General features: G+C 31.2%; 6 protein-coding genes across 12 annotated transcripts; 2 read left to right on the top strand and 4 right to left on the bottom strand.

Annotated features, from left to right (window-relative positions):
* Positions 1 to 406: 406 nt before the first annotated feature.
* Positions 407 to 5,751, bottom strand: SIDL (SIDL trafficking protein particle complex subunit 10). Of its 4 annotated transcripts, none has more exons than XM_034316458.2 (12): positions 5,609 to 5,751; positions 4,799 to 5,033; positions 4,415 to 4,615; positions 4,135 to 4,330; positions 3,934 to 4,045; positions 3,673 to 3,860; positions 3,370 to 3,588; positions 2,504 to 3,267; positions 1,738 to 2,404; positions 1,212 to 1,670; positions 690 to 1,011; positions 407 to 546 (listed from the first exon to the last, which is right to left on the bottom strand). In XM_034316458.2, the coding sequence occupies exons 1-12, from the start codon at positions 5,685 to 5,687 to the stop codon at positions 419 to 421; spliced, it is 3,570 nt and encodes a 1,189-aa protein (XP_034172349.1). In that variant the 5' UTR covers positions 5,688 to 5,751; the 3' UTR covers positions 407 to 418. The 4 variants fall into 4 exon arrangements, with proteins under 4 accessions (XP_034172349.1, XP_034172350.1, XP_034172351.1 ...); XM_034316459.2 differs by having other exon boundaries at positions 4,415 to 4,608; positions 4,816 to 5,033; XM_034316460.2 differs by lacking the exon at positions 5,609 to 5,751 and having other exon boundaries at positions 4,415 to 4,608; positions 4,799 to 4,959.
* A 171-nt stretch (positions 5,752 to 5,922) lies between these two features.
* On the top strand, positions 5,923 to 7,782 carry Polr2M (RNA polymerase II subunit M). 2 transcript variants are annotated; one of them, XM_034316464.2, is made up of 5 exons: positions 5,923 to 6,061; positions 6,351 to 6,556; positions 6,621 to 6,876; positions 6,953 to 7,321; positions 7,476 to 7,782. In XM_034316464.2, exons 2-5 carry the CDS (start codon positions 6,405 to 6,407, stop codon positions 7,680 to 7,682), a joined length of 984 nt encoding a protein of 327 aa, XP_034172355.2. In that variant the 5' UTR covers positions 5,923 to 6,061; positions 6,351 to 6,404; the 3' UTR covers positions 7,683 to 7,782. The 2 variants fall into 2 exon arrangements, with proteins under 2 accessions (XP_034172355.2, XP_076548934.1); XM_076692819.1 differs by having other exon boundaries at positions 6,023 to 6,213; positions 7,476 to 7,781.
* Positions 7,783 to 8,130: 348 nt separating this feature from the next.
* RpL13A (ribosomal protein L13A) lies at positions 8,131 to 9,856 on the bottom strand. The gene is made up of 6 exons (XM_034316465.2): positions 9,719 to 9,856; positions 9,188 to 9,318; positions 8,978 to 9,087; positions 8,661 to 8,806; positions 8,340 to 8,462; positions 8,131 to 8,268 (listed from the first exon to the last, which is right to left on the bottom strand). The coding sequence occupies exons 1-6, from the start codon at positions 9,737 to 9,739 to the stop codon at positions 8,185 to 8,187; spliced, it is 615 nt and encodes a 204-aa protein (XP_034172356.2). The 5' UTR covers positions 9,740 to 9,856; the 3' UTR covers positions 8,131 to 8,184.
* Positions 9,857 to 10,123: 267 nt separating this feature from the next.
* On the bottom strand, positions 10,124 to 21,056 carry BRWD3 (bromodomain and WD repeat-containing protein). Of its 2 annotated transcripts, none has more exons than XM_034316419.2 (23): positions 20,971 to 21,056; positions 19,955 to 20,288; positions 19,810 to 19,868; positions 19,711 to 19,740; positions 19,442 to 19,501; positions 18,706 to 18,856; positions 18,531 to 18,629; positions 18,099 to 18,436; positions 17,771 to 17,925; positions 17,381 to 17,698; positions 16,871 to 17,288; positions 16,563 to 16,788; positions 16,162 to 16,486; positions 15,851 to 16,046; positions 15,521 to 15,769; positions 15,232 to 15,453; positions 14,779 to 15,157; positions 14,301 to 14,700; positions 13,983 to 14,213; positions 13,706 to 13,886; positions 13,466 to 13,631; positions 13,280 to 13,387; positions 10,124 to 13,170 (listed from the first exon to the last, which is right to left on the bottom strand). In XM_034316419.2, the coding sequence occupies exons 2-23, from the start codon at positions 20,016 to 20,018 to the stop codon at positions 12,203 to 12,205; spliced, it is 5,343 nt and encodes a 1,780-aa protein (XP_034172310.2). In that variant the 5' UTR covers positions 20,019 to 20,288; positions 20,971 to 21,056; the 3' UTR covers positions 10,124 to 12,202. The 2 variants fall into 2 exon arrangements, with proteins under 2 accessions (XP_034172310.2, XP_034172311.2); XM_034316420.2 differs by having other exon boundaries at positions 19,601 to 19,740; positions 20,971 to 21,055.
* A 104-nt stretch (positions 21,057 to 21,160) lies between these two features.
* On the top strand, positions 21,161 to 22,970 carry Dhdds (Dehydrodolichyl diphosphate synthase subunit). 2 transcript variants are annotated; one of them, XM_034316422.2, is made up of 6 exons: positions 21,161 to 21,341; positions 21,681 to 21,779; positions 21,869 to 22,030; positions 22,100 to 22,248; positions 22,371 to 22,555; positions 22,616 to 22,970. In XM_034316422.2, the coding sequence occupies exons 2-6, from the start codon at positions 21,715 to 21,717 to the stop codon at positions 22,844 to 22,846; spliced, it is 792 nt and encodes a 263-aa protein (XP_034172313.2). In that variant the 5' UTR covers positions 21,161 to 21,341; positions 21,681 to 21,714; the 3' UTR covers positions 22,847 to 22,970. The 2 variants fall into 2 exon arrangements, with proteins under 2 accessions (XP_034172313.2, XP_034172312.2); XM_034316421.2 differs by lacking the exon at positions 21,161 to 21,341 and having other exon boundaries at positions 21,442 to 21,779; positions 22,616 to 22,969.
* A 217-nt stretch (positions 22,971 to 23,187) lies between these two features.
* hook (hook microtubule tethering protein) lies at positions 23,188 to 25,690 on the bottom strand. Its single transcript, XM_034316424.2, has one exon. The coding sequence runs from the start codon at positions 25,380 to 25,382 to the stop codon at positions 23,265 to 23,267; it is 2,118 nt and encodes a 705-aa protein (XP_034172315.1). The 5' UTR covers positions 25,383 to 25,690; the 3' UTR covers positions 23,188 to 23,264.
* Between the last annotated feature and the right edge of the window lie 130 nt (positions 25,691 to 25,820).

Here is a 25,820-nt window from a genome sequence, read left to right as displayed (position 1 = left end):
TAATTTTGTTTTAACTATATTCATGTTTTTCAGGTATGAAACCTTATAGTTTTACTTACAGCTCATATTGTCAGATTTTTACTTCACCTCTAATGGCAAAACTTAAATTAGTAATTATTCTGCTATTTTTAGAAGTAAACAATAACAGAAATTGAAATTTGATTTTTGAACTAATATATAAAGGTATAACATGAAACAATGTATGTGTAATTTCTACTTGTCCAAAATTCAAACTTCAATTAATAATATAAAAAAGTAAATCAATATAGCAATGACTGACTAAATAATAAGTGATAATATTATTTCATGTCAGAAATATATCAAACAATATAAAAATGATCTTGATTACGGTATATGCAATTTCCATTTGATAATGCCACAGATATACTATGCGGTTTCAGTATCAATAATTTTATGTTCAATTTGCTTCTGAAGGTGCTGCTGGTAGAACATGAACTTGCTGTGCTTTACTAGCATTATAAACTTGGCCAGGACTGAATGGTTCTAGTCTTGAACTAGAACTTATTTCGTTTTTACGAATCATATCTTTAAAAAATTAACAAATGTTACAAGCACGAACACATAAAAGGTAAAAAATTGTTTTGGTATTAAAAACATATATAACTGTTAAGTGAAAAACAAACTACACATGTAGCTTCGATAATTAATATTAATATTAAAGGACTTACCACTTTTTGATTCAGGAGCTGGAATATATCGAGACAATCTAACAACAGGCAAAGGTAAATAACCACTGGTTAATGGCATCACGTCCAATGTGACACTTTGTTTTTCTAGAACTTCTAAAGACACAATACCAGCAGTACGACCACATACAGCCCACATAGCTTGATCAGCAAGAACCTCATACATTAACTGAGGTGTAGGATTTGGATTAGGAGTGGGTAACATACGTGTTACTGTGAGATAAAGATGGCACATGCTACCAGCACGACAAAATTCACCCCCATTTCCAGCTGCCTCAACTTTTGATGATACTGTAAACAAGGTCTGGAAAATGATATTATAACTAGAAATTTATCTTTCTGAAATGTCATTAAAATATATTTTATAGGTACGTATATAAGGTCACGTTTGTTTTACATTTAATTAGAAATGAATTATTAATCAAATGGGCTATAACATGAGTAATCAAATTTATTTCACTAGTTCATAACTATCAAACAAAAAAAAATAATTTACACTCTTACCACATAATCTGTAATATCGAAGTTGCATCTATAAACACTGCATGATTTTTCCATTCTTTGCAAATGATGTGTTTGTAGAGGATCATCAGTAAGTAGATCATTCAATTCTTCCGTATCATTGATTGGTACATATTTCACACGAAAATCAGTCTTTATTGGTATCAAAGACTTTTCATCTTTACCAATTTCAAGTTCCCACATAAATGATACGTTTATTCCATTTCCTATTACTAATCTCTGGCCCGCAATCGGATTTAAACTTTTGAAGTTAACATCTATGGATGTTATTGTTGTCAATTCTGGCTCGATCAGTTGTAGAAGCTGATTCGTTAACCCTGTTACAATTATTTGAAGGAATTTCCTTTGTTTTGCTGTGTGAAGTTTCATATTTGACATAAGTGGAGGGCCAAAATGCAAAGGTATACTTTCTTCTGAATCCCAGGGGCACTGTATATTTAGCTAACAAAAAATAATAATTAGAAATATATTTATTAAAGTATTATGCAATATATAAAAAAAGAAGTACCTTATGCTCCATTGATAAAGTATCTTTCTTTGGTGGTAGTTCAGCTAGAGCTTTAAACTTCAGCCGTATTGTTTGAAATGGTTCACAAACTGGCAGTGATACTTCTAATTCTTTAGACATTGCATCCTTTGAATTATCAACTTGTATCGTTAATCCTCTGGACGTACGTAATTTAAGTTTCATGTCTTTTGTTATTTTTATACTTCCACTCATAATAGTTAACTCTATATCTTGAATAAGGCCAGCCAGTAAATCTCTACCACATTTCAAAGATACTACTGGTTGAGTTTTAGCTACTTCGTAACATAATCGGGGATTTAAAATAGGTGATAGGAATTCTAATTTTTCCTCGATAACTAGTGACAGCTGACCAATTTTGTAAAATCCGGGCTGATCAACGTGCCTTACTAATGTAAAGGTGTTCACGCCTGGTTTCATTACAAATTCATTACACGACAGGGCTTTACTAAAATCACCTTTTGCGTTTACAGACGGTTTCCTATGTTTTGTGCTATCAGAACGTCTGACAACGGGTTTAGTATTTTTGTGTACAACACTAGCAGATCCAAGACTTTTATCTTCTTTGTAATCGAAATAAGAATATACTTGTAACTGAAGTAAACTCGGATCAAATGGTTTCATATCTTCTAGAGTACATTTCGATAATCTGAAAATAATGATTTTTTAATTGCCAAAGAGTACAAAAGAATTTTAACTTCTTTCTTCTATGATTTTAATAATATTAAATTTCACATATATTACGTACAGTGGTATTGATGGTTCAACTGGTAATTTTGAACCTTTCTTTTTGTTAGATAATTGAGGTTTTTGAATCTCTTCGACGGATACAGACGCTTTAGTGCATTTTACTTCTCTAGGAAATAAACTTTGTACACTGACCTCAATATGAACCACACAATCTTGTACTACTTTATCCATCACTTTAACTTCCATACTCAGTATTACAAAAGCACATCTAAGTTCTACAAGTAATGGTTGGGGTAATGAGATCAATTTCATGTATCCAAACATTTCTTCAAAATATGTGTTACGGACAGTAATATGTAATACATCCAAACTAGAAATAGCTGCACAAACTTTCGTATATTTTTCTACATCGTCCATTCTTTTGTAACACTGAGCTAATTCCAATTGAGTTTGTGCTGCTAAATGATTCCAACCTTCATCGGTATAAGTTTTCAAAGCATCAGATAAAAATGCAACAGCTTTCTGATTCTCTGCGAGTTCGCTATAAAATTGTGCTAATTCTTTCCCTATCAATCTGGCTGATCGAATACGGCCTACGTGTTTGTAAGTACCCATAGCTAATTCTGCATGTTCAAGATATTGTTTTTTGAACGCTTCTTTCGATGAAAGCGCTTCCTTCAACTTATCAGTAGGAGTTAATTTTCCTTCTACCTGTGATTCAGAATCTCCCATACCAGCTATAAGGTAAACAACTGTATGTAATTGTTCGCTAGTTGGTTCACTTCCAGGCATTAAACCACATAATCTTCCTAAATTTCCTAGCTAGAATAAGTTATAATAATATTTAATTGCTAACTGTTTCTTCTAATATTTATTCACTTATATTCTTAAAAAAAAAAACGAGAGATAGTTTAAATAACTTACTTTATCTCTAGCAAGTGCCCACAGACTAGCTGTATGCAAGGAGCAAAGATCTAGCTGTTGATTATTATCATTATTGTAAGACGATAATTGACAAGCTTGTAATACCTCTAGTGCACAAAGGAAAGACCAACATTCAATGGATCCTTCGGGTCGTTGAATTTCTAAGATACGTAATTCGCTTAATGTGTTATGAACAAATGATAAGCACCTTTGTGCGACCTAAATTAAAATTTATGTATACATTCATATTAATGATACAACTATGATTTATAAACGAGAAACAGTTGTGTGTAATATACAAACCTCCCATGGTTTATTAAGAGCTAGTAACATGGCACATTGTCTACTAAATAAATAACTTCTAAGATCTAATAATGATGCCTTACACTCGGCCAAAAGAAATCTTAGTTGATGATTTGTACCACTACTTAAATTGACGCCTTTCCAATTATTTAATGGTGCTTGAAACAAATTTAACCATCCTGGAATATCTACAAAAATTAAAATCGATTAATTTTCAAATTAAAAAGAATACGAGTGTTTTATGAAATATGGTTGATATACCTCCTACATTGGAATTAAGCACAAACTGTGTAAAGAGAGCATCTAACTCGTCATACTGAACTAATGCTTCATCATACAATCCTAACATTTGTAAAACAAATGCAAGTTCTTCCTAAAAAGGTTGAAATTAAGACATACATTTTGTTCTTTCAACATAACAAGGTTGTAGAATACAGTTAAAAAATCAACGTTTTAATTTACCTGTAGCAAAAAATAGTGGCAGAAATTCCAATTTGGATGATTTCTACTTTCTCTTTGTTCTCTAATAATATCTTCAAAACGTGACAATGTTTTATCATATGCTACTAGCATTAAGTGGCGTATACGACTGATTAAACCCCTCCACGATTCAGCTGAACGCATTTCGGATTTGATTGGATTTATTACAGAAACACATCTGTTTAATATACAATACATAACATATAACAAACAGGTATTTATAAATATGTACAAAACAATCGTTAATTAATTATTACTTCACCTATCGCCATTCTTAGAAGCAAAATCACTCCGAATTTTATCCAGAACTGTTGTTCTAGGTAATAATTTATTAGTTTTCTTAATATCATAGGTTTCTACTAAAACAATCATCCAGTCCTGGATATGATACTGTGATAATGTTTTCAACCAATTATCAATGTCTTCTCTGATACTTGTCTTGTAAGTATCTACATCCTGTAATCTCAATATGTATGATCAGAAAAACATAGAATTTATTTACCATATAATTAAATGATAACATAATTTCTTCCAAATATTGTCTTATATATTACTAAATTATATATTTAAACAAATTCATTAGATGTTCATAATATGAAACTTACACTAATACCTATAATATAATACCTAACATTCTAATACCTACATTATTAATGTACTCACAGAACATTCAGTCCAATATATATGAAATATTGGTTGTTTTATTAGGTGTACACTCTTCTCAGTTGGAAGAATGTCTTTGGAAAATGGCACAAAAGTTGCCCCCAATTTGACTTGTTTGACTGGTCTACTAAATGACCTACGCCATTCCACCATATCTGCAGGTATAGCTTGAAGCAAACTACCTTCCAAAGTAGAAAATAATTTATCATCTCCAGCATCTACATTAAAGGAATTAATATATTAGTTTGAAACATTATAAATTGTATATACTATATCATTTTGTATATACACGGATGATTGACTAAGAATTGGCACAATCAGATGTTTATAATTAATATTATATTATATTTTTGACATTAATTTTACATATTATTATTAACATAACATATTAATTTATAATTATGAAACATTCATAATCTTCTACAGGGAAATACATGCATAAAATTACATTAGAAACATTTACAATAAATGAAGGTAAATATATACAATTTTATTTTAAGTAAAGAAAAATGTTATATAGAAAGAAAACGTTAACCTATTTAAAATAACATATGTTTATTAAAAATGAATGGTAATGATTAAAGAAATTCTAATGTTAACAACAATTGCTATTATGTGTTATATAGTATTTAATAAATAACTGCATATTACAAATAAATGTAACTGAATTATAAAGATGAAAGGAATATCATAGAAATTGACAGTTTATTGAAGCAGTAAATAACAGTGGTGAAGAATAATGTCATCACTAAAAGGAGGTTAAAAGAATTAAAATCTTGATTAATGAACGTACATGTGATAATTGGTTTAATATCCATAAAGATATTTGTTTTACGTTCACCATCCAAAGACGACCCCCCATTGCAAGTCATTTCTAAAGATCGGCAGTTGCTTCGCGAACCTGCTTTCAATCATTACAACTTTACGTCACTTTTGTTACTTTCAACAAAAATTACTTTATCATTTATCTGAAAACAAAATTCTGAACACTAAAGCATTCTCTATGAATTAAATTGGCTTCAATGATTTAATTGATCGCAAACAGACAAAACTTCAACATAATATAATAAATCCAACATTGTATTTCAATCCTTTAGATAACTTCCATTGAGGTTGATTGAGGTTGGAATTGGAATCTTTATTTAACATGTCGTACGACATCGATACTATCAAAACGTATCGATATCTCGTATTTTTAAAATATATACGATTTGTTTTCGCAAACTTCCGTTTAGTGGAAACCGTTGTAAGTTTGCATGGTTTGCCCAAATCTCATAGATGAAAAATAATAGTTATTATTTGTATTGAAGCACAGGAGATTAATTTTTATGAAGCATGTAAAGAGTATATTTATATAAATTATATTTTGGTGACTGTCAGGGTAATATTATCACAAAGGTTAATAATCGCTTTAATTACGTTTTTAATATTTTGTATAATTAAATGATTTTTATTGTATAACGTACAATTTTCTAATGCTATAACATTAAATATTTCTCTGAAATACATTTATATTTGAACTCTTGATTTTACAGGTTGTTTCTGCAAGCATTTCAAATGTAAAGTTCATATACCACAAATAAAAAAAGATGTATAAAAGCACGGTACTTCATAAAATACCAGGTGATTTACCACCTCTCCCAAAACAAGAACATCAAGGATATATTGATGATATGGGGAAGTTACAGAAATTTCAGTTGGAAGAAATCTTAGAAAGGCAGAATAAAATTCTTAATAATAAGTAGGTAAGATTTATGGCATGTATTGAACTATTAGGTAAATTGTTTATAATATTATTGTTCTAGAGCCTTTATATCAAAGCTGCCAGACAAAGGAGAAAAGATTAAGAGATTTCGTGATAGATTAGTGGAGGAATTAAAAAATAAAAATGATATTGAAAATGCTGCTAATCTTCTGTCAGGATTGAATATAGCATCTGAAGGAAAAATGGCCATGAATGAACTAGAATGGACAGGCAAATACAATGAAACAAAAAATACAGAGAAAATTGTTCAACTTGATAGCGATGATGAAGATGATCCTTTGAAAATCTTGGCGCAAGTTAGTTTTATATTCTCAGAAATTAGTTTATATTCCATGTATATTGTTTTAATATTTATCAATTTGTCTATATTAGCCTACAGGCTCTGGTGTTCATAAGAAGAAAGTCATACATTTACCACCAGAAGAAAGTTTGATTAAGCCAGAAGATTTGGCAGAAATAGAATCATTTAAAAAAGAATCTACAGAACCTGCTGATCATGTTTCATTTATTGTCAGTAAAGTGGAAAACCATTTGGAAGATAAAAATAAAAAGGTACCATTTAAACCATATAAAACAACTAAATCTGGTGTACATGAGCCAGAAAAAGAGAAGCAAAGAAAACAAAATAAGTACTGGGAAGTTACAGCAGCTACACCCCCGCTCATAGTTCATGATGCAGCAAAAATTATAGATTTAAGTGAATCTTTGAGACTACAGAAGGAGCAAAGTGAAAAACTTCAAGTAATTAAATATTCTTGCACTTTAACATTTTCGCCGTCGCGATATTTTTGTGGTCCACAGGGTATATACGGTGTATTACTAACGATACATGTGACGACGAAAGTATTAGGTACTTTTATAAAGTATATTTAGTAATAATTATGTTATTTTTTAGGAAATTCAAGCAAAGCATGCAGCAGAGAGATTAGCTGAACAATTTGGTTTACACAGTATTGGACCTTTACCTCAAAATGTAGGTACTTATCGTGAACCGAGTGAAAAAGATTCTGGTTCTGAAAGCGAAGAACACGAAGTACACGATGATGAAGATAATGATAAAAGGGGAACTGTAGTTTTCACAGTGGAAAGTATTGAGCCTTAAGTACCTTATTAATATATAAGTTTATATGTTTTGATATAGATATAAGTGTTCAAATGTTTTGTAAGAGTTTATAAATAAATTGACGATATCTCAAGATATTTTAAATAAATTTGGTGTTCAATCAAATAAGTCATCGATGTCTAAACTGTAGCAGTTCACCAGAGTCCATAACTGCGAGAAGACCAATTTTCGGTCTTCGCGCTTCTCCAGTGCGCATCTTCGCCCTGATTGGCGATACTTCCAAACGAAGTGGAAAGCGATTAGCAGAGAGCTCACCGCGTTCCCCCTCCATCCTGCGCGTCGCAGTTATGGACTCTGGTGAACTGCGGTATATGTTACAGCCGGCCAGTAAAACCTTTCGAAAGCAACGAATTTTGTGATCATACGAGATTATTTGAAGGATTAAATATAGGAATAAAATGGATACGCAATAATTTTATACAAATCGTAATAACTCAGAATAAAATGTTTATGGAATTTTATTAGTTTTACAATTTTTATATTAATTGTATCCAAAATTATTAATAATTGATGTGTATGGTGCTGTAGCTTTAGCAACTGTTTGCCCAGCTTGTTTGGTAAGTTTCTGAAACACACGAAACGGAGTATGTAATATTACTTACATATAATTATATGATTATTATTTTTTATATATACCTTGAGTTTATCTCTCTTTTGAACCTCAAGAATAGATCTGACGCGCCTCTTATTTTCCAATGTGCGTACCACAGCCTTATATTTCCACCCAACTTCATGAGACAATCTACCTACATGACAGTACTATAACATAAAAAAAAAACAATATTAATCTCCCATAATTTCTTTAATTAATGTAAATTTTTTTTCTTTTAGATTTACTCAGTCAAGTGTGACATCACAGAATATGAAGCATATTATATTCAGGCGCAAATTACCATAACATCATTGTATAAAAATGAGATGTATGTATATATACTTTAAATGAATTTTGCATCTTACCTTCCTACCAGGCTTAAGACACATAACCCTCATAGCCCCTGGTACAACAACACGTTTTCTGCGATCATATGGTGGAGGACAGCCTTCATAAATCTTCAACCTTCTGAGAGCATCTTTTCCTCTTTGAGTTTTGTGTGGAATCATTCCTGTAATTTAAACTGTCTTTAATTTTTTGGAAATTATACCACAAATTATTAATTTTATAACAAATCATCTCATACTAGAAGTTTTCATCACTGAATTATCAAATAATGTAGGTAAATAATCATTGACATAAGTTGAAATAATATAAAGAATTAATTAACATTCAAATATACCACGAACTGTTTTCCATAATATTTTGCTAGGAGCACGGAAATGGAAAGGTCCACGAGCTGGATTCACATTACATCTTTTACGCAAGAATGACATGAATTTCAACTTGTTCCTAAAAGAAAATCATAGGTAAAAAAACATACAGTAAACGCAAACCAAATAGTGCTTTGTTTAAGTAGGTCATTAAAACTAATATACCCCTTTCCACAGACCTGAAGAAGTTACCAGAGATATTAAGTTGTTCACTCCGAACAACAATTACTTTGTTGCCCTGTAAGATGGTCTTAGCAATAATTGCTGCTAAACGACCGAGTAGATGGCCACGGCCATCGATCAGTATTGGCTAAAAAAACATAATTATATTATATAGAAGTGTTACATGAAGAAGAATAATGACATTAAGTTTTACACAACATTATCAATAACAAATAATATCCATCAATTCTATGGATTTATTACATCAAAATTGTCACTTGTTTATAAATACCGTCAATAAAAACTACTGTAATATTGAAAAACAATAAAATAACAATAAAAATAAAGAATGCGGTTCCATGCAAACACGTGTGTCCGACATACAAAATCGTACAGCAGGTACAACATATAATTTTTTCAAATTCGTATTAAATACATGTAAGTAGAACTTATCAACTTTTTAGTTATATTACATTGATTCAAACGAATATATTTCATAACATATATTGTTTCTTGTAGCTTACAATAATAAAACTTATGATACGAACCTTATTACTGAAGCCAGTCATTTTGTCACCCTACCGGAAAAGGATCCATCAACGTAGAGAAGTGGGCGACCTCTTACCGGAAGGTACGGTATAGTTACCAGTGTATCCAACAATATTCCTTTTTCTAACTAAAGTCGTATAATTCTTTCAGTTGATAGTTTTATAAATATTGTAAAGAAAGAGTAATTTGGAACAATTTATTGTTATAGTATCAATCATTGAAGTTAATTTTCTTATATTAAAAAGTAGTATAAAATGTAAACAGCGCTATCTGGTGGTAAGGTAAGACTTTATATTTAAAATTTTATAAAATCAATCAATTAATTATGCAAGATAATAAATTAATGGAAGAAATGAATGTTTAAAAGTATATTATAGGTTCCTCAATTGAATGAAAAACAAATATGAAACAATTTAATATTTTTTTTATTGGTGACGGTGGGTTTTAATAAACTAAGTATGCAACAGAGCACATTGGTTTCACAACTAAAATTTAAAATTTTACATAAATCGAAACTATTACGTTAATTAAGTTTTGTTACTTAACAATGTTTATATACAGAAAATTATATTAATTCTGAAGATTAAAATATGAAATATGTTAATCATAATGTAATTAATTAAATGATCAATATTAATATTTGTATTAAATTAGTGTAATCAGAGATATTTGACTTCTTGAATCCACATGATATGATTCTATTTTTTTGAGGCGTTATTAAAAAAATATTCATTATACTCCTAATTATTAATATTTATATCATTATATATTTAATATTCTTACGCTAGTATCACAATGACTCGAGACAGTCAAAACTTCCAATATTTGTGCACATATCCTTATGCTATGTTAGTTTGTTGGTTGCATAACTGTCTTGAAAAACTTGTAATCTATTGTACAGTAAGTGAATTAATTGTTAAGCTATATAAATCTGAAAAATGTCTATTTTCTATGTATGAAAAATTCCTAGTCGCACGAGCATTGGTTCTTAATCCTCTAATGGACATATAAATTACATGTAAAAAGTTGCTACTTCATACTACAGATCATATAAAGCGCACGTTTTTTTTACATGTTATTTAAAAAAAAAATTATAATCACTTTAAATTGCATTTGTATTTACAAATAACATTATATTTTAAGTATAATCGTAAAAAAAGCGAAAACAGTGCCATTACGAAATTAATTAAATTGAAAGAATATGAATATCCCTTTATAATTTTCAAGTACTCTTTCAAGAAATGGATAGAAAATAAATGTCACTCATATTCCTTAAATAAATCATCAGGTTTATAAAGGCACTGCCTCATTTAACATAATTTCCAAATTATGAAAAATAAGTACAATTTTCTTTTTTTTTTTTAATGTACAAACACTTGATATAATTAATGAATATTAAAAATACATCATAATAAAAATCTTAATATTTTACTTTCTTATGCAATTCATTGAATTTGAAATCAATTTTTATTAAAATAAATGAAATATTATCTTAGATGAATATACAAATATTAAATTCATTAAATAAATGTCATTGTTGTTAAAAAGACTTACATTGTATTTTTAACTACATCATTTCATCAGATGCAAACAGAAGCACTGATACTGATCATTTTTATTAATCACATATTCGAATAGATAATGCCATTTTTCTACTTTTTAAGATCTTTACATGAAAGTAGCTTTTCACTTGTCAATTAACATTGTTTAAACAAGCAGAAGTTTGAAATTTTAGCTAAGCTTAACGTTATATTCCCTGAATAAGATGGGCATTTTTTCATGTCATTCCAGGTACAATAACATATTTCTAACAATGTAATACAAACACTATTATATACTATTCCGTTTTTGCTACCGTTATTGTATAGAAATTCAGAATTTGTAAATATTTTTCCATCTGTATTTGTAAACATCATACATTATTAACAGTTCAGAATATCTTGTAAAAATAATCATGTAACAATTTAATTGTAATTACATTTTGAATATCGGGAATGGTATATATGTTATAAATACTTCATATGAAAATAAGTAATGATGTGATAAAATTTACAAAACTATACAAAAGGTATGCCCATAGAACCAAAGAACATTATAAAATTACACTGTTTCCGCTTGCTATTAAATTTGCCTTATGCATTGTTAACTGATCCTGTATTTAAACATAAAAAAATAATATTATCGATGTGCTTTATAATAATGGAAGTACTTTATAGCTGTAATTACCATGAATTGCTATGACAATCTCAAGTGTTTATACGTATGTCTATCTATAATCTTAGTCTAAGATCTTCAGGCAATAATATCCTGGCATACACAAATTTAGTGTAATGCTACAATATGGATACAGTCGCATGTTTCAAAGAACAAACATGATCAAATAACATTTTCAATTTTTACAATATTCTTAAATAATCGTTTGTAAGAATTATTTCATAGATTAATTAATAATTTACATTTTATTTCTAGCGTAAAAGATGTTGTTAGGGTGATTCTAAAAGAGCACGAAAAGCCCGTGCACGTTCTGTCATTCTACGCACACGTCCCCTACTACTTATACTAATGCCTGGTACATTTTCAGGCTCTGGACTTTCGTCACTTTCTTCCGCATAATACCGACGTTTAATTTTACGTCGATTCCTAACTGGCATTGTATTGCTTTCATCACTTTCTTCATTGTAACGAGGACGTTTTCCGCTTCTTCTTGAATTTTGTACAGGTTCCTGACTTTGCGTTTCCCTTGATCCACGAACTCTTCGTTGAGGTTTCGTTGATCGAAAAACTTTATCCGATTCTTCGCTATCTGAATCTTGATTATTCGTCCTATCTTGACGCTGTTCTTCTTCTTCATCATCCTCTTCTTCATCTTCTTCTTCTTCTTCTTCCTCTTCCTCTTCCTCTTCTTCATCTTCTTCACTTTGACTTTCGATGTTGTTTCTTCCACTTTTCGTTACGCTTTTAACGTTATCCTCGTGCTCAGACGTAGATGCTAATTTCCGTGATCTTGTTCTACTTCTATTAACAACTACTTCTTCACTTTCTTCATCTGAAAACTCATTTGTAGTGAACACTTCATCATCGTCATCAGTTACCACATCACTGATGTTGTCTTCGTAGGATTTTAATTTCGGTTTTGCTTTTACTTGTTTACTATTTTTGCTATTTTTCGCACGATTTTTTCGAGTTTGCTTACCGCGACCACTAGGTGTATATACTTCTCCGGAATCACTACTATCAGCACTGACACTAGGTACTGCTTTCCTTGCGCGTGTCCTTCTTATAGGTACACTACCACTACTTTCATTTTCTGCGGAAGCTTCCGAGTCACTAGCTTCACTCTCACTTTCTTTTGGTTTTTTCGATACAGCAGCCCTAGGAATTCGAAGTTTTAGGGTCGGCCGTGTTGTGTTGCCAGAACGTTTAGTATGACCATTTGTCAAACGTGATGGTCCTGTTGAACAAATAAAATTATCATCAATTTCATTGTTTATTAATAATACAGATAGTTTTCTGTAATTATGTATATATATATCTAATTGATAGAAGATTAAGATATATACCTGGTGCGCACACAATAGAATTATTCTTTCCTACTTCATCTAAATCTTCATCGTCATCCTCACTATTCATTTCCTCATCATCCGATCGAGGTTTTGATTTCGAAGGTCCTATATAACAGTTTCAATATTTTAAAATACTTATAAATCTGTAATTGACTAATTCAAATGCGTGATATTAAAACGTACCGGTGCCATTTGTTAATCGAACTGCGCCCTTTTTACCTTTCCCTTTCCCTTTCCCTTTGGCATTTGGTTTGTTGTTATTGCGTCTTCTGGCAGATTTCCAATTTGAAATAATTTTTCGCATATGTTCCTCAAACATCGCCGATAATCTTATTGTCATTGAATATATCTACAAAAATATTACATTATATTAAAGTAAATGATCTTCGAAATATAATTCTTTTTATATGTAATATAACTTACCCTCGATCGTTTGTTAGTGTTGTAATTCCGACTGTTGGAAAATATTAATCTCATATCTTTGGCAAATTCTGCAGGAGTTTCGTAATTGCCCCCTAATAAATCCTCTTTTACAGTACGTAAATCCATCGGTGTATCTATAATCTGATGATAATCTGGATGTTCCAATCTGTCAACCGGCTCTCTAAAGAACGATAATAAAGATAAAAAGATTAAAATGAGACATCTTGTATATTCAGAAGGTAATCTTTTATAATATAATAACAGTGACTTGTTTTACCTGAAAGGAATAGAATCTTCACACTGCCATAAAGTTTCTAATAATTGTCGACATGCTACTTTCCAATCATCTAACACTTCTTGTGGACGCGAATTTCTGCTTGAAGTTGCTCTTTGAGTACTAGTGGAAGGCTTATCTTTTACATCTTCCATGTCAACCTCTGATTCTGAAGAATGATATGTATCAACTAACTGATGATAAAGAGCTGGTACATCCAATTCTGTAGTTTCTCTGTATAAATCATATATAATCTGTCTTAATTTATTCCATTCCGATAGAATTAAAGCGAAATAAATAAACAGGTAAACTAAATCTTACTTTATAATACGTAGGCATAGGTCAGTTACTATTCTTGCACGCCTTACTATTTGACTATGTGGCTCGTTAAATTGCTCTGCATTCGTTGCTAAGTATCGCACATCAAACTGTGCGGATGTTATTCTTCGATAAAAGTGATTCTCAAAACGAGCTTTTATGGTTGATATATCAATGGGATACTCCACGACAAATGCATATGTAGGATATATATTCAGATCAACAGGTGCCACAAATGGTTCCGCAATTGCAAGGGTCATCACTTGGTCTAATCCACGTATGATCCTACGACACGTGGCTTCCCTGTCTCCCATTGGCCATTCTTCCGCGTGAGGTTGATATAATATCGCTTGTATTTCTTCTGGAAGCACAGGAACTGCACCTCCAAGTTGTGCAGGAAGTCCTGTAATTAATGTATGTAAATATACGATATCTACAAAAAACTCTTAAACCCATCAATTACTAGAAATTCGAAACATACTGTTTTCATCAATTGGTTCTAGATCCCAGGGACTCATTCTCTCGTATTCGCCGTTATCCCATCTCACACGGAAACACATGAAAAAAGATTCTGGAAAATCTTCATCCAAAGGTTCCATCGATTGTATTTGACCCATCCACCAGCCATCGTCGATCATACAACGAAATCGATCTCCTTCGGACCAACTACGCGCCAAAGCTGTGTCGAAAGTTTGTCGTAAAACCAGAAAGTCCAATACATCAGCCATGTCGTGATATTTAATAGTGAAATTTTCTCCACTTAATCTGCCACCTTCATCCATCAATGCCAATTTTAAACAACATAGTCTAGGTGGACGAATTTCATACTTAATACCTACTACTTTTACAAATTCCTGGGCCTATAAAAGTAATAAATTTGTTATTTAAGGAACTGATTGTAAGATCATAACCAGTTCAGAAATAAGGATCTTACTCTTATATTAACTTTATTCCAGGGCTCGCATCGTGGACCAAGCTCGTACACTTTTTTATTTCTGACGGCATCTAAATAGAACTGATGCCCTTGGCGAAAGTATACTATTTCATCGCCCATTTGCGGATAATACGGAGCTTTCCTTGGTATTATTTCAGTGAGCCATTCCGAAGGTCTAAAAACTTCTGGGACATCGTCGATACCATTAGGTACGGGAATATCCTTGGAATAAGAAAAAAGTTTCAGACCAGAAAGAAATAAAATGTAAGTATAAAGAACATTTAGTTACCTTTTTTTTAGGACGTCTACTACGTCTTTTATCTGTTTCACTAGGAGGAGTAAGGGATCGCTTTTTGACAGGTTTACGTTTACTTCGTTTTGGTGGTTCTAGATTTAAACCATGATCGGCGATCCAATCTGAATATTCAGTACTAGATTCTGAAGTTGAACTGTCAGAACACAGATCTTCTTCATGAGCAGTGGAATCATTACTATTGCTACTGCTCGAACTTCCGCTTGTGCCTACATTGTCAGGATTCTGTAAATATACTTAGATGTAATCATGTTTGCTGCACTAAGTAAACACTTTAGGTATTGTTACTTTTAATAATTAAAATACCTCAAATTCTTCGTCTTCGTGTTCTTCGCCACGCGTAGCTCGTGTTCTATAACCATGTCTAGCAGTTCTATTACGTTTTCGATTTGCTAATCGACTACTTATATTTCCTTCAGTATTGGCAGTATCTGATACTGGTTGTGGTCTCTTTCGCATTTCGCGTCTCCAATTATCAAGTTCCATCTCTGCCATTGCATCCCTGTAAATATTGTATATTAATATATTTCATAACTTAAACTATTTATCAAAATTCTACTGATAAGGTTCAGATTCGAAGAAGTGATTTGTAACATAGTAAATTATTTGAAACGTACAGAGCTTCAAATTGTGTTTCCCTAACAGCTGGATTCATTGGTCGAGCAAGAATAGGCTTATTCCAAGGTGTAGTATTATCTCTTTGCCAATTACCGCTACTTTGTCGTACACCTTCGACATCTCCAACTCTTCTCAAGCCAGATCTACTACCCCGAGGGCTAGCCATATGACGAACTGGTTGTTCCGCTAAATTTTCTTCCCTATCATTACCTATTTCTTCTCCTTCAGCATTAATATTTTGCCTCTGTGCAAGAGCTTCAATTAATTGGTCGATATTAGATCGCGGTTCTTGAGATGGAAGACCTTCTATAACTTCTTGCATTCCTATTAAACATATCAATTTTTATATACATATACTATTGTACATATAAAATGAACAATAATAAAGTAATTTACATACCTCCTGCACCTACTGCAATATTAGGTACTAATTGTTCTCCTCTACAGTTCTCTCTTCCAGGAACTAATCTTTGCAATGCCGGTGGATAAGGATTTCCATCGACATCCACTAAAAATGGCGGAGGCATTAAATGAGGTGCAGTCTGAGTTTGTTCATCCAACACATAATTATTTGCATCTCGAATTAATGGTCTATAATCCGTATGGAAAAATAATTCTTTAGGTACCTGAATAAAAAAATATATCAAAATATATTCATAAATATTGGATAAAAAAATGTACACACTGCGTTTAACAATGAAAACTCACTATCTTAAGTTTTGAAACGCCAGATCCAAATCCATATATTAAAAGGTGCCCATGAGAATCTGTTGCGGCTAACATTGTTCCATCTGGGGACCACTTTGCATCAAAAACAGCACCATTACCTTGTCCTTCAATAAAATTTTGAAAACAAGCTATTGGTTCTGTGTTTAAAACATCCCAAATTATAAGTTGCCCGTCATGCCCGGCACTTAATATAACACGGGGATCTATCGGATGAGATTCTAATACAAAAACTTCATCTTTATGTCCACGCAAAACTTTCACAAGTTCACCTGATTTTGCGTTCCATACTTTGAGTGAACTATCGTTTACAGCTGTGATAACCCATTCATCACTTACATCCCAACTAACCATAGTCACCTTTGCTTTTTTATTAGAATCATCTTCTGATTCTGTTTCTCTAAACACAATAAGAAATAAAAGGTAATTAATTAATTTATATTAATAAACATTGAATAATCGTTTTATAAATATATTTAATATTTTAATTACCCAGGTAGTTTAGTGGTCATCAATAAACGTTTGTACATCCACTGCTGTTGTTCAAAATGCCATACATTTGCAGTACCATCTTTAGAACCAGAAATAAACTTTAAACCACTATGTGCCCATTGAATACTATCAACTGTATCAGTGTTTGCTTCAACCTCCAAAACTCTACGTGGACCTTCATCTCCTAACATCGCATATACTCTAACATGATGGTCTGCTGAACCAGCTGCCATAAATGCACCACCGGGGCTAAATGAAGCACATATCATTTGTGCCTGACCGGGTCGCATTTTTTCATGGTACTGAATTGGTTTTGGTCTATAAAACAATGAAATATCTTGAGTATTTTAATTATTACGATTGTTTTAGAACTGTATACTTTTAACTTACTGAAAGAGTGCTCTTTCATTCCCTTTTTTTGTATGGGACCAAAAAGCAACAGACCCATCTGTACTTGTAGAAACTAGATAATATACACCATTGCAAGATATAGGACAAAAATTTACAGACGTAATCATACCAGAATGTCCAGATAGTACTGCAATCTAAGAAGAAATTAAGGTTTAAGGTAAAATGTATGTTAATATAAAGTTATATTCCTAGCTTTACGCTGATTTCTCGCTTTACGGGGTATTCTTTATTCTCTAAACCACGCGTAGATTTCACGTAAACCAAGCGACCAGTGTAAAGTATGAAAAGAAAACCATTAATTTCTTACAGGAGACATTGTTTGAAAACACCAAACTCTTAATATTCGATCTAAACTTCCAGCAGCAAGTAAAGTATTGTCAAAATTTACAGCGATATCCATAATTTCAGCTGATGCTCCTCGGAAAGTAGCTAATAATCGTCCATCAATGGAACTCCATACTTTAACAAGTAAGTCATCTGCACCAGTTATTATATATTTTCCAGTACGATCGAAAAGAACACAATATACTGCAGATAAATGTCCTAACGTATGTCGATACAACTGCATTTTGTTGTAGAATTTTGTTGGTATTGCTTCCCGCCGACTCAAAGATCCTGAATTTTCCCGTCCTTGAAGCACATATACTATAAAAAAAAGCAAAGGTAAGATAGTGTAACATTAATAAAAGTACTCAAAATCGTAGTTCATTGAATTTTAAAAATATAACATTTAATTCACCTATATTAGGCACTGATAAACTATAAGGTGATTTCATAAAAGGTTTTCCACCTATCCTGCCAGAATAAGAAATGATTCGATGTACCTGGCGCTGGACATCTATAACAATAATTTCATTAAATATTTAAAGTCACTTGTGCATATATTTCAGGATAGTTTATGTATTTAATCTCACCTTCGTATGTACGTAACAAAGATTGTCTTCCTACACCAAGAAGAGATATTGCCCCTGGTATACATGGTGGTACTTCTTTTTCTAATACTGGACCAATTCTGGCACATATTTGTAACAAATGATTTGGTCCAATATGTGAATACTTTTTCTCCTGCAAATTTGTAATTATACTTTTTATTCCTCATCTCATTCGGTACATAAATAATATCAGTGTGTATTTAAAAACATTTTTGGTTACTTGTATCTGTTACAAATATTGATAAAAAGATATAAAATTCCAATATCGATTCGCGCCAATCATTCAAATTTAAGTGATCTAAAGTAGTTCCTATTTGTAACCAATCAGAGAGCAAATAAGCAAATACGACCAATCTGAACAGCCCACCCGTCACGCACAACACTAGTTTCTATAAATAAGGTCTGAGTATAAGATATATTCATTGATCAGTTCATCCAAGATGGCCGGAAGTTATCGCTGATTGGTTGAAAGTAAAGTAGTGGGGGAAACTTGTGCAACAGCAGTATAAAAGCACAGTGGAGGGGAAGGGTTGAGGAGTGGGACAGAATAGGGGGTAGCACCCTATTCGGGGTACATCTTAGAGACTGATATTTGTCAAATATTTTACAACGCAGCAAGATAAAATTTGCCATGATATTATTCAAAAAAATAGCCTATTTATTATATCATGTGCAATATATGCTAAATGAAATTCTTTTAAACAATTAATTTACTTACCAACTCTTCAAACGTTTGATTATGTACATGCCCTTCCCAATCTATTCTTTGCGGCAAAACCTACGAAAAAAATCAAAAATCATAAAAATAAGTCGATTGATCGATCAATTACGTTCGAGATAAAATTGGCAGAATTTGTCGAATATCAAGGTCGCCGACCTTGAAATTCTAATGTTTTGACAAGCAGAAACCACGTGCAAACCATGTGGAGCCGATGGGTATGTATAGTGTCACCCCGGCAAAACGTCAACTCAGACCAATCGTCTTACCTTAGCTCGCTCCAATTCACGCTTCAGCACCTAGAATGTACCTTATCGTTACGATACATTTCAACAAAATTTTACAACTTTTTATTCGATAATACTTACGTCAGCGGCTTCACAACAAGGTCCCGCCGCTAAGAATTTGGCAATTAGGAAGTACAGCTCTGTAAGAAATAATGTTGCTTAGGAACGAACCGCACGCCTCGCTTCGTTGCGGATGGTAAAGGCGCTTATCGCTCTCATTCTTTACCTGGTGCAATTGCAGTCTCGTTTTTGGACCCGCTGCCCTCCATTTTGCCTGACCAATCGTTCATTATTCACTCACAGACAAAGAGAAACATTTACTTTTTAGGGTCATAGCGCGGCAGTAACCATTTCAGATTTCATTTTCTCTCTTGCGAGGTCTCGACCGCGAGACGCACACGCACGCTCACCTCCTCAACGGAAAGTAGTCCCCCCCATACCCGATTGTCGACACAACGTACCGTATTATTCAGGAGCGTAACTTGCTTCCTTAGAACCTTGAGGAACTTTATTTCAACTTGTATGTATGTCTTCGAAGCAATGAGCTACCCTATTCCTTTCTTTAATAATTTAATAGAAAACAAAATAAGATGACTAGTTTTAATGGTACTGTTGTATTCTACGGTTACTATGGGTTAACAAATTTAAATCACTATAAAACATATTTGTGAACAGTATCTGCACCATTTCACGCGGTACATTTGAAATTAAAAATAGAGTGACCGAAAACCGCTGTTACAAGAAACATGAAAAAAGTATATAATTTTGATTTTAAAAATAGCATGAAGCAAAGTGAGTAGCAAAATGAAATTTGTCATAATTGTTATTGTTATACATCGATAAACATTAATGAATAATTAAATTATAGTCCATCTAATTGAATTTAAAGGAACTTGTACCCAAAAGAAATGTTTGTGATTCTAAAACGATTAAATTAAAGTACGGTCAACAACCAAGAAAATTGTAATTAATGAAAAAGCATTATTATTCTTATATAATCATCTATTTTACATTAAACTTTTATATAAATCACTTTATTCCATAAATTAAATATACTAATGTTTCAATTTCAATGGTGCAAGTGTTTCAGTATTGTGATAATTTTGTATCCATTTTGTAACGTGATATAATACAGAAATTTTTATCAATAATAAGATTAAGCTACATCCATAATCGTTTTAAATAAATACTGCAAATTATTAAATTCCCATTATTTATTATTACAACTATTTAAATACTTACATATATTTAGGATGAATAAAAACATAAAATGCATTTTTTCACAAAAGCTAAACTTCAAGATGGACGCTAGGTAACTCGAATAAACTCGAAATATCGATGTGTAACGATATGTGTATACATACATATATGTATGTATGAAGTACTACGTATATAATTTTTTTCAAGAATTTGTATTTCTGTAATAATTGTCAATTTTTGTAAACAAATATAATAACATATACATTATATAAACGAACGATATGTATTATTACATTCCTACAATTTTTAGAGATAATATGTAAATGTTTGGAATTTGTAATAGGGTTAAATGTCGACGTGTCAATAGGATAATGATTTTACGTTTTTTCACATAAACTGTAATATGTAACAAGGTAATATTTAACATTCGTGTTATTACAATTTTACCATAATCTTCTGTGGATTTATATACATATTATTATATAATAAATCCGACTTTATATTGTATTATATTATATAAAATGACACGAAAGTATTTATAAATATTAAAAATTTTAAACTAATATAAAAATCATTATGTAAATTGAATACGAGAATTATGCCAATAAATTTAAACATTATTTGTTAAACCTTACGAAAAAAAATAAGATTTTGATATATGTAACCATTGTATTTAATTATTTGTAAACAATGTCATGGATAAAAGATAGTACTTTAAATTGGTTTCAACTGTTGCTTATGAAAATTTTAAGCACTGGCCATATTCCTAAACATGTAGCATTTATAATGGATGGTAATAGACGTTATGCAAGTAAGAATGGAATGGAAAAATTAGATGGGCATTCAAAAGGGTGTGTATTACTAAAACAAATAATTATAATTTTTACATTTTATTCTTATATTATTTTGTTTTGCACTACATAATATTATATATTACAAGATTTGATAAATTTGCTGAAACTTTACAATGGTGTAAAGATCTTGGTGTACAGGAAGTAACATTTTATGCGTTTAGCATTGAGAATTTTAAAAGACAAGAAGAAGAAGTAAAAGGGCTTTTAAATCTTGCAGAAGAGAAATTTCACAGCTTATTAGGTGAAAAGTATGTTGAAAATCATATGGAGTTATGAAGAAATTACAGTTGTAGGATATAATAAATATTTTAATTTAGGGATAAAATAAGAAAATATGGATTGCGGGTTCGTATAATTGGTAACTTATCATTACTACCTCTAAAACTACAAGAATTAATAGCAGAAACTATGATTTTTACCAAAGAACATAATAAAGCATTTCTCAATATTGCATTTGCTTATACATGTAAGTATATGTATAAGGTACTCTTGTGTATGTTAAAAATTTAAGCCATACTTATATCACATTCAGTTTTATAGCATTATCATAACAGAAGATAAAGTTAATTTTATCATATAATGTTTTAGCAAGAGATGAAATTACACGTGCTATTAAAGATGTAATTGAAGGTGTCCAAACTGGTGATATTCTTTCAGAAGATATCGATGAAGATCTTATTTCCAATTGTTTGTACACTAATAATTCACCAAATCCAGATTTATTAATTCGTACTTCGGGAGAAGTCAGATTCAGTGATTTTCTTATGTGGCAAGTAAGTTTAAAAATTAATCTACTTTTTTTTTATAAATTGATGTGATATAATACATTTCAGATATCAAGTACATGCATTTATTTTACCAATATATTATGGCCAGAATTTAACGTATGGGATTTTCTTAATGCAATATTTTATTATCAAAGATGTTATTCTGACATACAAAAAGTAAGGAAAATGCAAAATATGAAGTCTACGATACAAAATAGTAGACAATCAAATTATATAGATAAGTTACATCATAAAAGAGAAATTGCACTTGAAAGAATGCATTCACCAAATATTTAAGTAATGTATATATTAAAAACAGTTTAAATAAATAATACACGGTACATATTAAATAAATACTACAAGCATGTTTTTTTAAATATATTTCTTTAAAGTAAGTAGAGACATAAAAGTACATATTAATGTTCACACAATACATATGTACAAATATTTAATATCTGCTAAAAGCATAATAATAAGTAATGTACATGTACAGTATATACATTAAATTATTATATTTATAATATTGCATGTACATTTGTGAAATTGTATATTAAAATATTCCGTCAATAATTAAAAGAATCGTGAATTATACATTACATTTTAAAATAAATAAAAATTAATTAGGTTGTTATGTTAACATATTTTTAATTATTGTTATTAGTATAATTATCATATTTTTAAATAAAATCAGCGAATATAATCTTTTTATTAGTTCTTACTTAGAATTATAAGGCGGATGACGTCTAGCGGACGGTTGTCTTTGTCTTGCTAAAAAAGACTGTCCCTGACCAGAACTTAGAGCAGCAAGACGCTGATCTATTGCTTCTCTATGACAAGTTAAACCTAAACGATAAAAAGCAGATAATATTAATTTTTCTTCCATCTCTGTAATTAATTTAGATTCCTTAAAAGATCGTTCCATATCCTCCATAATTTTACGTTGTTCTAAAATTTGATTTCTTAAAACAGCTACTTCATTTGGAGATGAATTGTTTTGTTTAGGATCTAAACTTTTTATGACGCTTTTTGCTTTTTCTACATATTTTTTATAACGTTCTTCAAGCGCCGCATTATCATATTCTCGACGCGTTAATTTTTCTTGAAGAGTAAAGGCCTTTTGTTTCTGAGCCTGTAGCGCGTTTTCTCGTTCTTCAACTTGTAAAATCAAACGTTCCTTTTCAGCTTGTACCCTTCTTAATTCATCTTGCAAGTTTGTTATCTTTTGCCCTAAATTACTGTTATCAGTTTTAGTATCACCATTTGCATGATTTCCCGACACTTCTTCCAAGCGATTTTCTAATTCAATTATTTTTTGATTTGCTTTACGATTTTGAACTCTGAGTGCATTTAATCTTTCTTCTGAATCTTCTAATAATGCTTGAACCGTTGGTAACTTGTCTTCGCCTTCGTTACCCTTCTGCTTAAGCTTCAACATTTTATTCTCATGTTGCAGAAATAATAACTTTTCTTTAATTTCAAGTGGTATCATTTCTGTATTTGTAACAGTACTCTCAGTACTAGGTTTTGTCATATTTTCTGCAGCCTGTAATTGTGTACATTTCAATTCCTCATTTGTTTCTTTTAAAGCATCTCTTTCCACAATCAATCTATCCCTCTCCCTTTGTAAAGTGTTTAATTTAGTTTCCATTTTTTTCCCTTCAAATTCAAGTTTATCACACTTATTAGTTTGTTCATCTAACTTATGATGTGCTTCAGCAAGTTGCTGTTTACAAACTTCTAAATGATTTCTTAGCATTGTAGTCCGTTTAGACTCTTCTTCATAATCTATCTTGGATTGTAGATATTCTAAATTTTTATCTTCCAATATTTTAACTTGTCTTCTTAAATCGCTCAAGTCTTCCATTTTCTTTTTGTATGATTCTATTGTAAGTTCATACTTGGCTACCTTATCTGCAGTCTCTCTTAATGCATCTATTTCATCTTTTAGATGATTGGCTTCCTCTGCTGCTTTTTGCAAATCTTCTTGTCTAGACTGTAATTCTAATACCTCTTTTTCTAATAATTCCACCTTTAATCTATAGTCATCTCTAGAAGTTTCTACCTTGAATAATTCATCTTTCAATGCTTCTACTTGTTTCCTAAGACCAGAATACTTCAAAATGGAACCAGTTTCCTCTGGATTTTCAAATTCATCTAACCGTTCTTGAAGTTTCTTATTTTCTGCTACTAATGCTGCTTTCTCTTCCTGTAATAGTGAAAGCTGTTGATCAAGCTCATGACACTTTTGTGCCAATTGTTCTTTCATATCAACATTCAATTGAAGTTCTGCTAATAGTCTTTGTTGAGTACCATCAGCAACATCTAAAGATTCAAAATTAAGACTAGTGCCTAAACTTAATCTTGGTCCATGCATATTACTCTCCAATTCTTGAATACTTTGCATAATTGCTTGTTGAACAGTCTCTTCCATACCCATAATTCTTGTAATATATTGCTGTTTTTGATTGCAATTAACTGCACACCCAAGTATTAATTGCAACAGACGACGTAGTTCATGGTTATCACAGTGTTCACCAATTTTAGTTGCATCAGGTTTAATATAACCCGATAATGGTTGATTTAAACATTCTACATAATATTCCATTACAGCTTCAACTATTTTTTTAAGGTTACTAACTTTGAGCCGCCAGTTTGAACTGACATCAGTTTTAATTTTTGCCCTCCAAGCAGCAGTAAACCATTCTGGGGCAATTTGAGCCAAGGCATCTGCTAAGGCTACACCATCACTTATGTCTTCTGCTGTTAAATGAGGAGTTAGTAAATCAAATGTGTCTAGCCATTTAATTAGATTATTTAATTGCTGATCATCCATTGTAAGTTTTGATTAAAAATCTTAATGAAATCGTATAAAATACTATATGTGTTCTGCCATGTAAAACAATCTTACAGCAAACGTCAATTTTTTTAAAAATCTTATTTGAAAATTTATCATTTACTTTTCAAATAATTAACTCAGGACTGCAGAATTCATTGATCTTACAGTTTATTAATATCCTCTGTTAACTTAACTTTAACAAAAATGTATTACAAATTACGCGATGGTACCACTTTGACATTACTTACTTCAAGAACAGAAGTAGATCGAATTTAGACTATATAACTTGAAGTACTTTCTCTTTTATATAGCTATTTAGTTTTGCTGTAAATGTATAGTAACTTGTTGTACAGCATCGAGAAGAGTAGACTTCTCTGGGAAAAATGGCGTTATAAAGGAAACAAATTCTTAAAACCTCAATTTTGACGAAATTAA

Source organism: Osmia lignaria, chromosome 16 (genome assembly GCF_051020975.1).
Source record: "Osmia lignaria lignaria isolate PbOS001 chromosome 16, iyOsmLign1, whole genome shotgun sequence".
NCBI classification, from domain to species: domain Eukaryota; kingdom Metazoa; phylum Arthropoda; class Insecta; order Hymenoptera; family Megachilidae; genus Osmia; species Osmia lignaria.
Note: the sequence above shows the minus strand (reverse complement) of the source record. Positions and strands in the feature narration are given on the sequence as shown.

Coding starts and splice junctions, on each gene's coding strand:
- SIDL (XM_034316458.2), bottom strand. CDS start 5,687: ATGACTTGCAATGGGGGGTCGTCTTTGGATGGTGAACGTAAAACAAAT. Junction 4,616..4,798: donor TCTGTGAGTACATTAATAAT/GTAGGTATTAGA, acceptor ATACATATTGAG/ATTACAGGATGTAGATACTT. Junction 2,405..2,503: donor GTTGAACCATCAATACCACT/GTACGTAATATA, acceptor CATTATTTTCAG/ATTATCGAAATGTACTCTAG.
- Polr2M (XM_034316464.2), top strand. CDS start 6,405: ATGTATAAAAGCACGGTACTTCATAAAATACCAGGTGATTTACCACCT. Junction 6,877..6,952: donor CTTTGAAAATCTTGGCGCAA/GTTAGTTTTATA, acceptor TGTCTATATTAG/CCTACAGGCTCTGGTGTTCA. Junction 7,322..7,475: donor AGCAAAGTGAAAAACTTCAA/GTAATTAAATAT, acceptor GTTATTTTTTAG/GAAATTCAAGCAAAGCATGC.
- RpL13A (XM_034316465.2), bottom strand. CDS start 9,739: ATGACTGGCTTCAGTAATAAG. Junction 9,088..9,187: donor ATCTCTGGTAACTTCTTCAG/GTCTGTGGAAAG, acceptor ATTTTCTTTTAG/GAACAAGTTGAAATTCATGT. Junction 8,463..8,660: donor GTCTTAAGCCTGGTAGGAAG/GTAAGATGCAAA, acceptor TTTATGTTATAG/TACTGTCATGTAGGTAGATT.
- BRWD3 (XM_034316419.2), bottom strand. CDS start 20,018: ATGAACGATTGGTCAGGCAAAATGGAGGGCAGCGGGTCCAAAAACGAG. Junction 15,770..15,850: donor ACGAAGACGAAGAATTTGAG/GTATTTTAATTA, acceptor GTATATTTACAG/AATCCTGACAATGTAGGCAC. Junction 15,454..15,520: donor GTAGACGTCCTAAAAAAAAG/GTAACTAAATGT, acceptor TCTTATTCCAAG/GATATTCCCGTACCTAATGG.
- Dhdds (XM_034316421.2), top strand. CDS start 21,619: ATGTCATGGATAAAAGATAGTACTTTAAATTGGTTTCAACTGTTGCTT. Junction 21,780..21,868: donor TTAGATGGGCATTCAAAAGG/GTGTGTATTACT, acceptor ATATATTACAAG/ATTTGATAAATTTGCTGAAA. Junction 22,556..22,615: donor GTGATTTTCTTATGTGGCAA/GTAAGTTTAAAA, acceptor AATACATTTCAG/ATATCAAGTACATGCATTTA.
- hook (XM_034316424.2), bottom strand. CDS start 25,382: ATGGATGATCAGCAATTAAATAATCTAATTAAATGGCTAGACACATTT.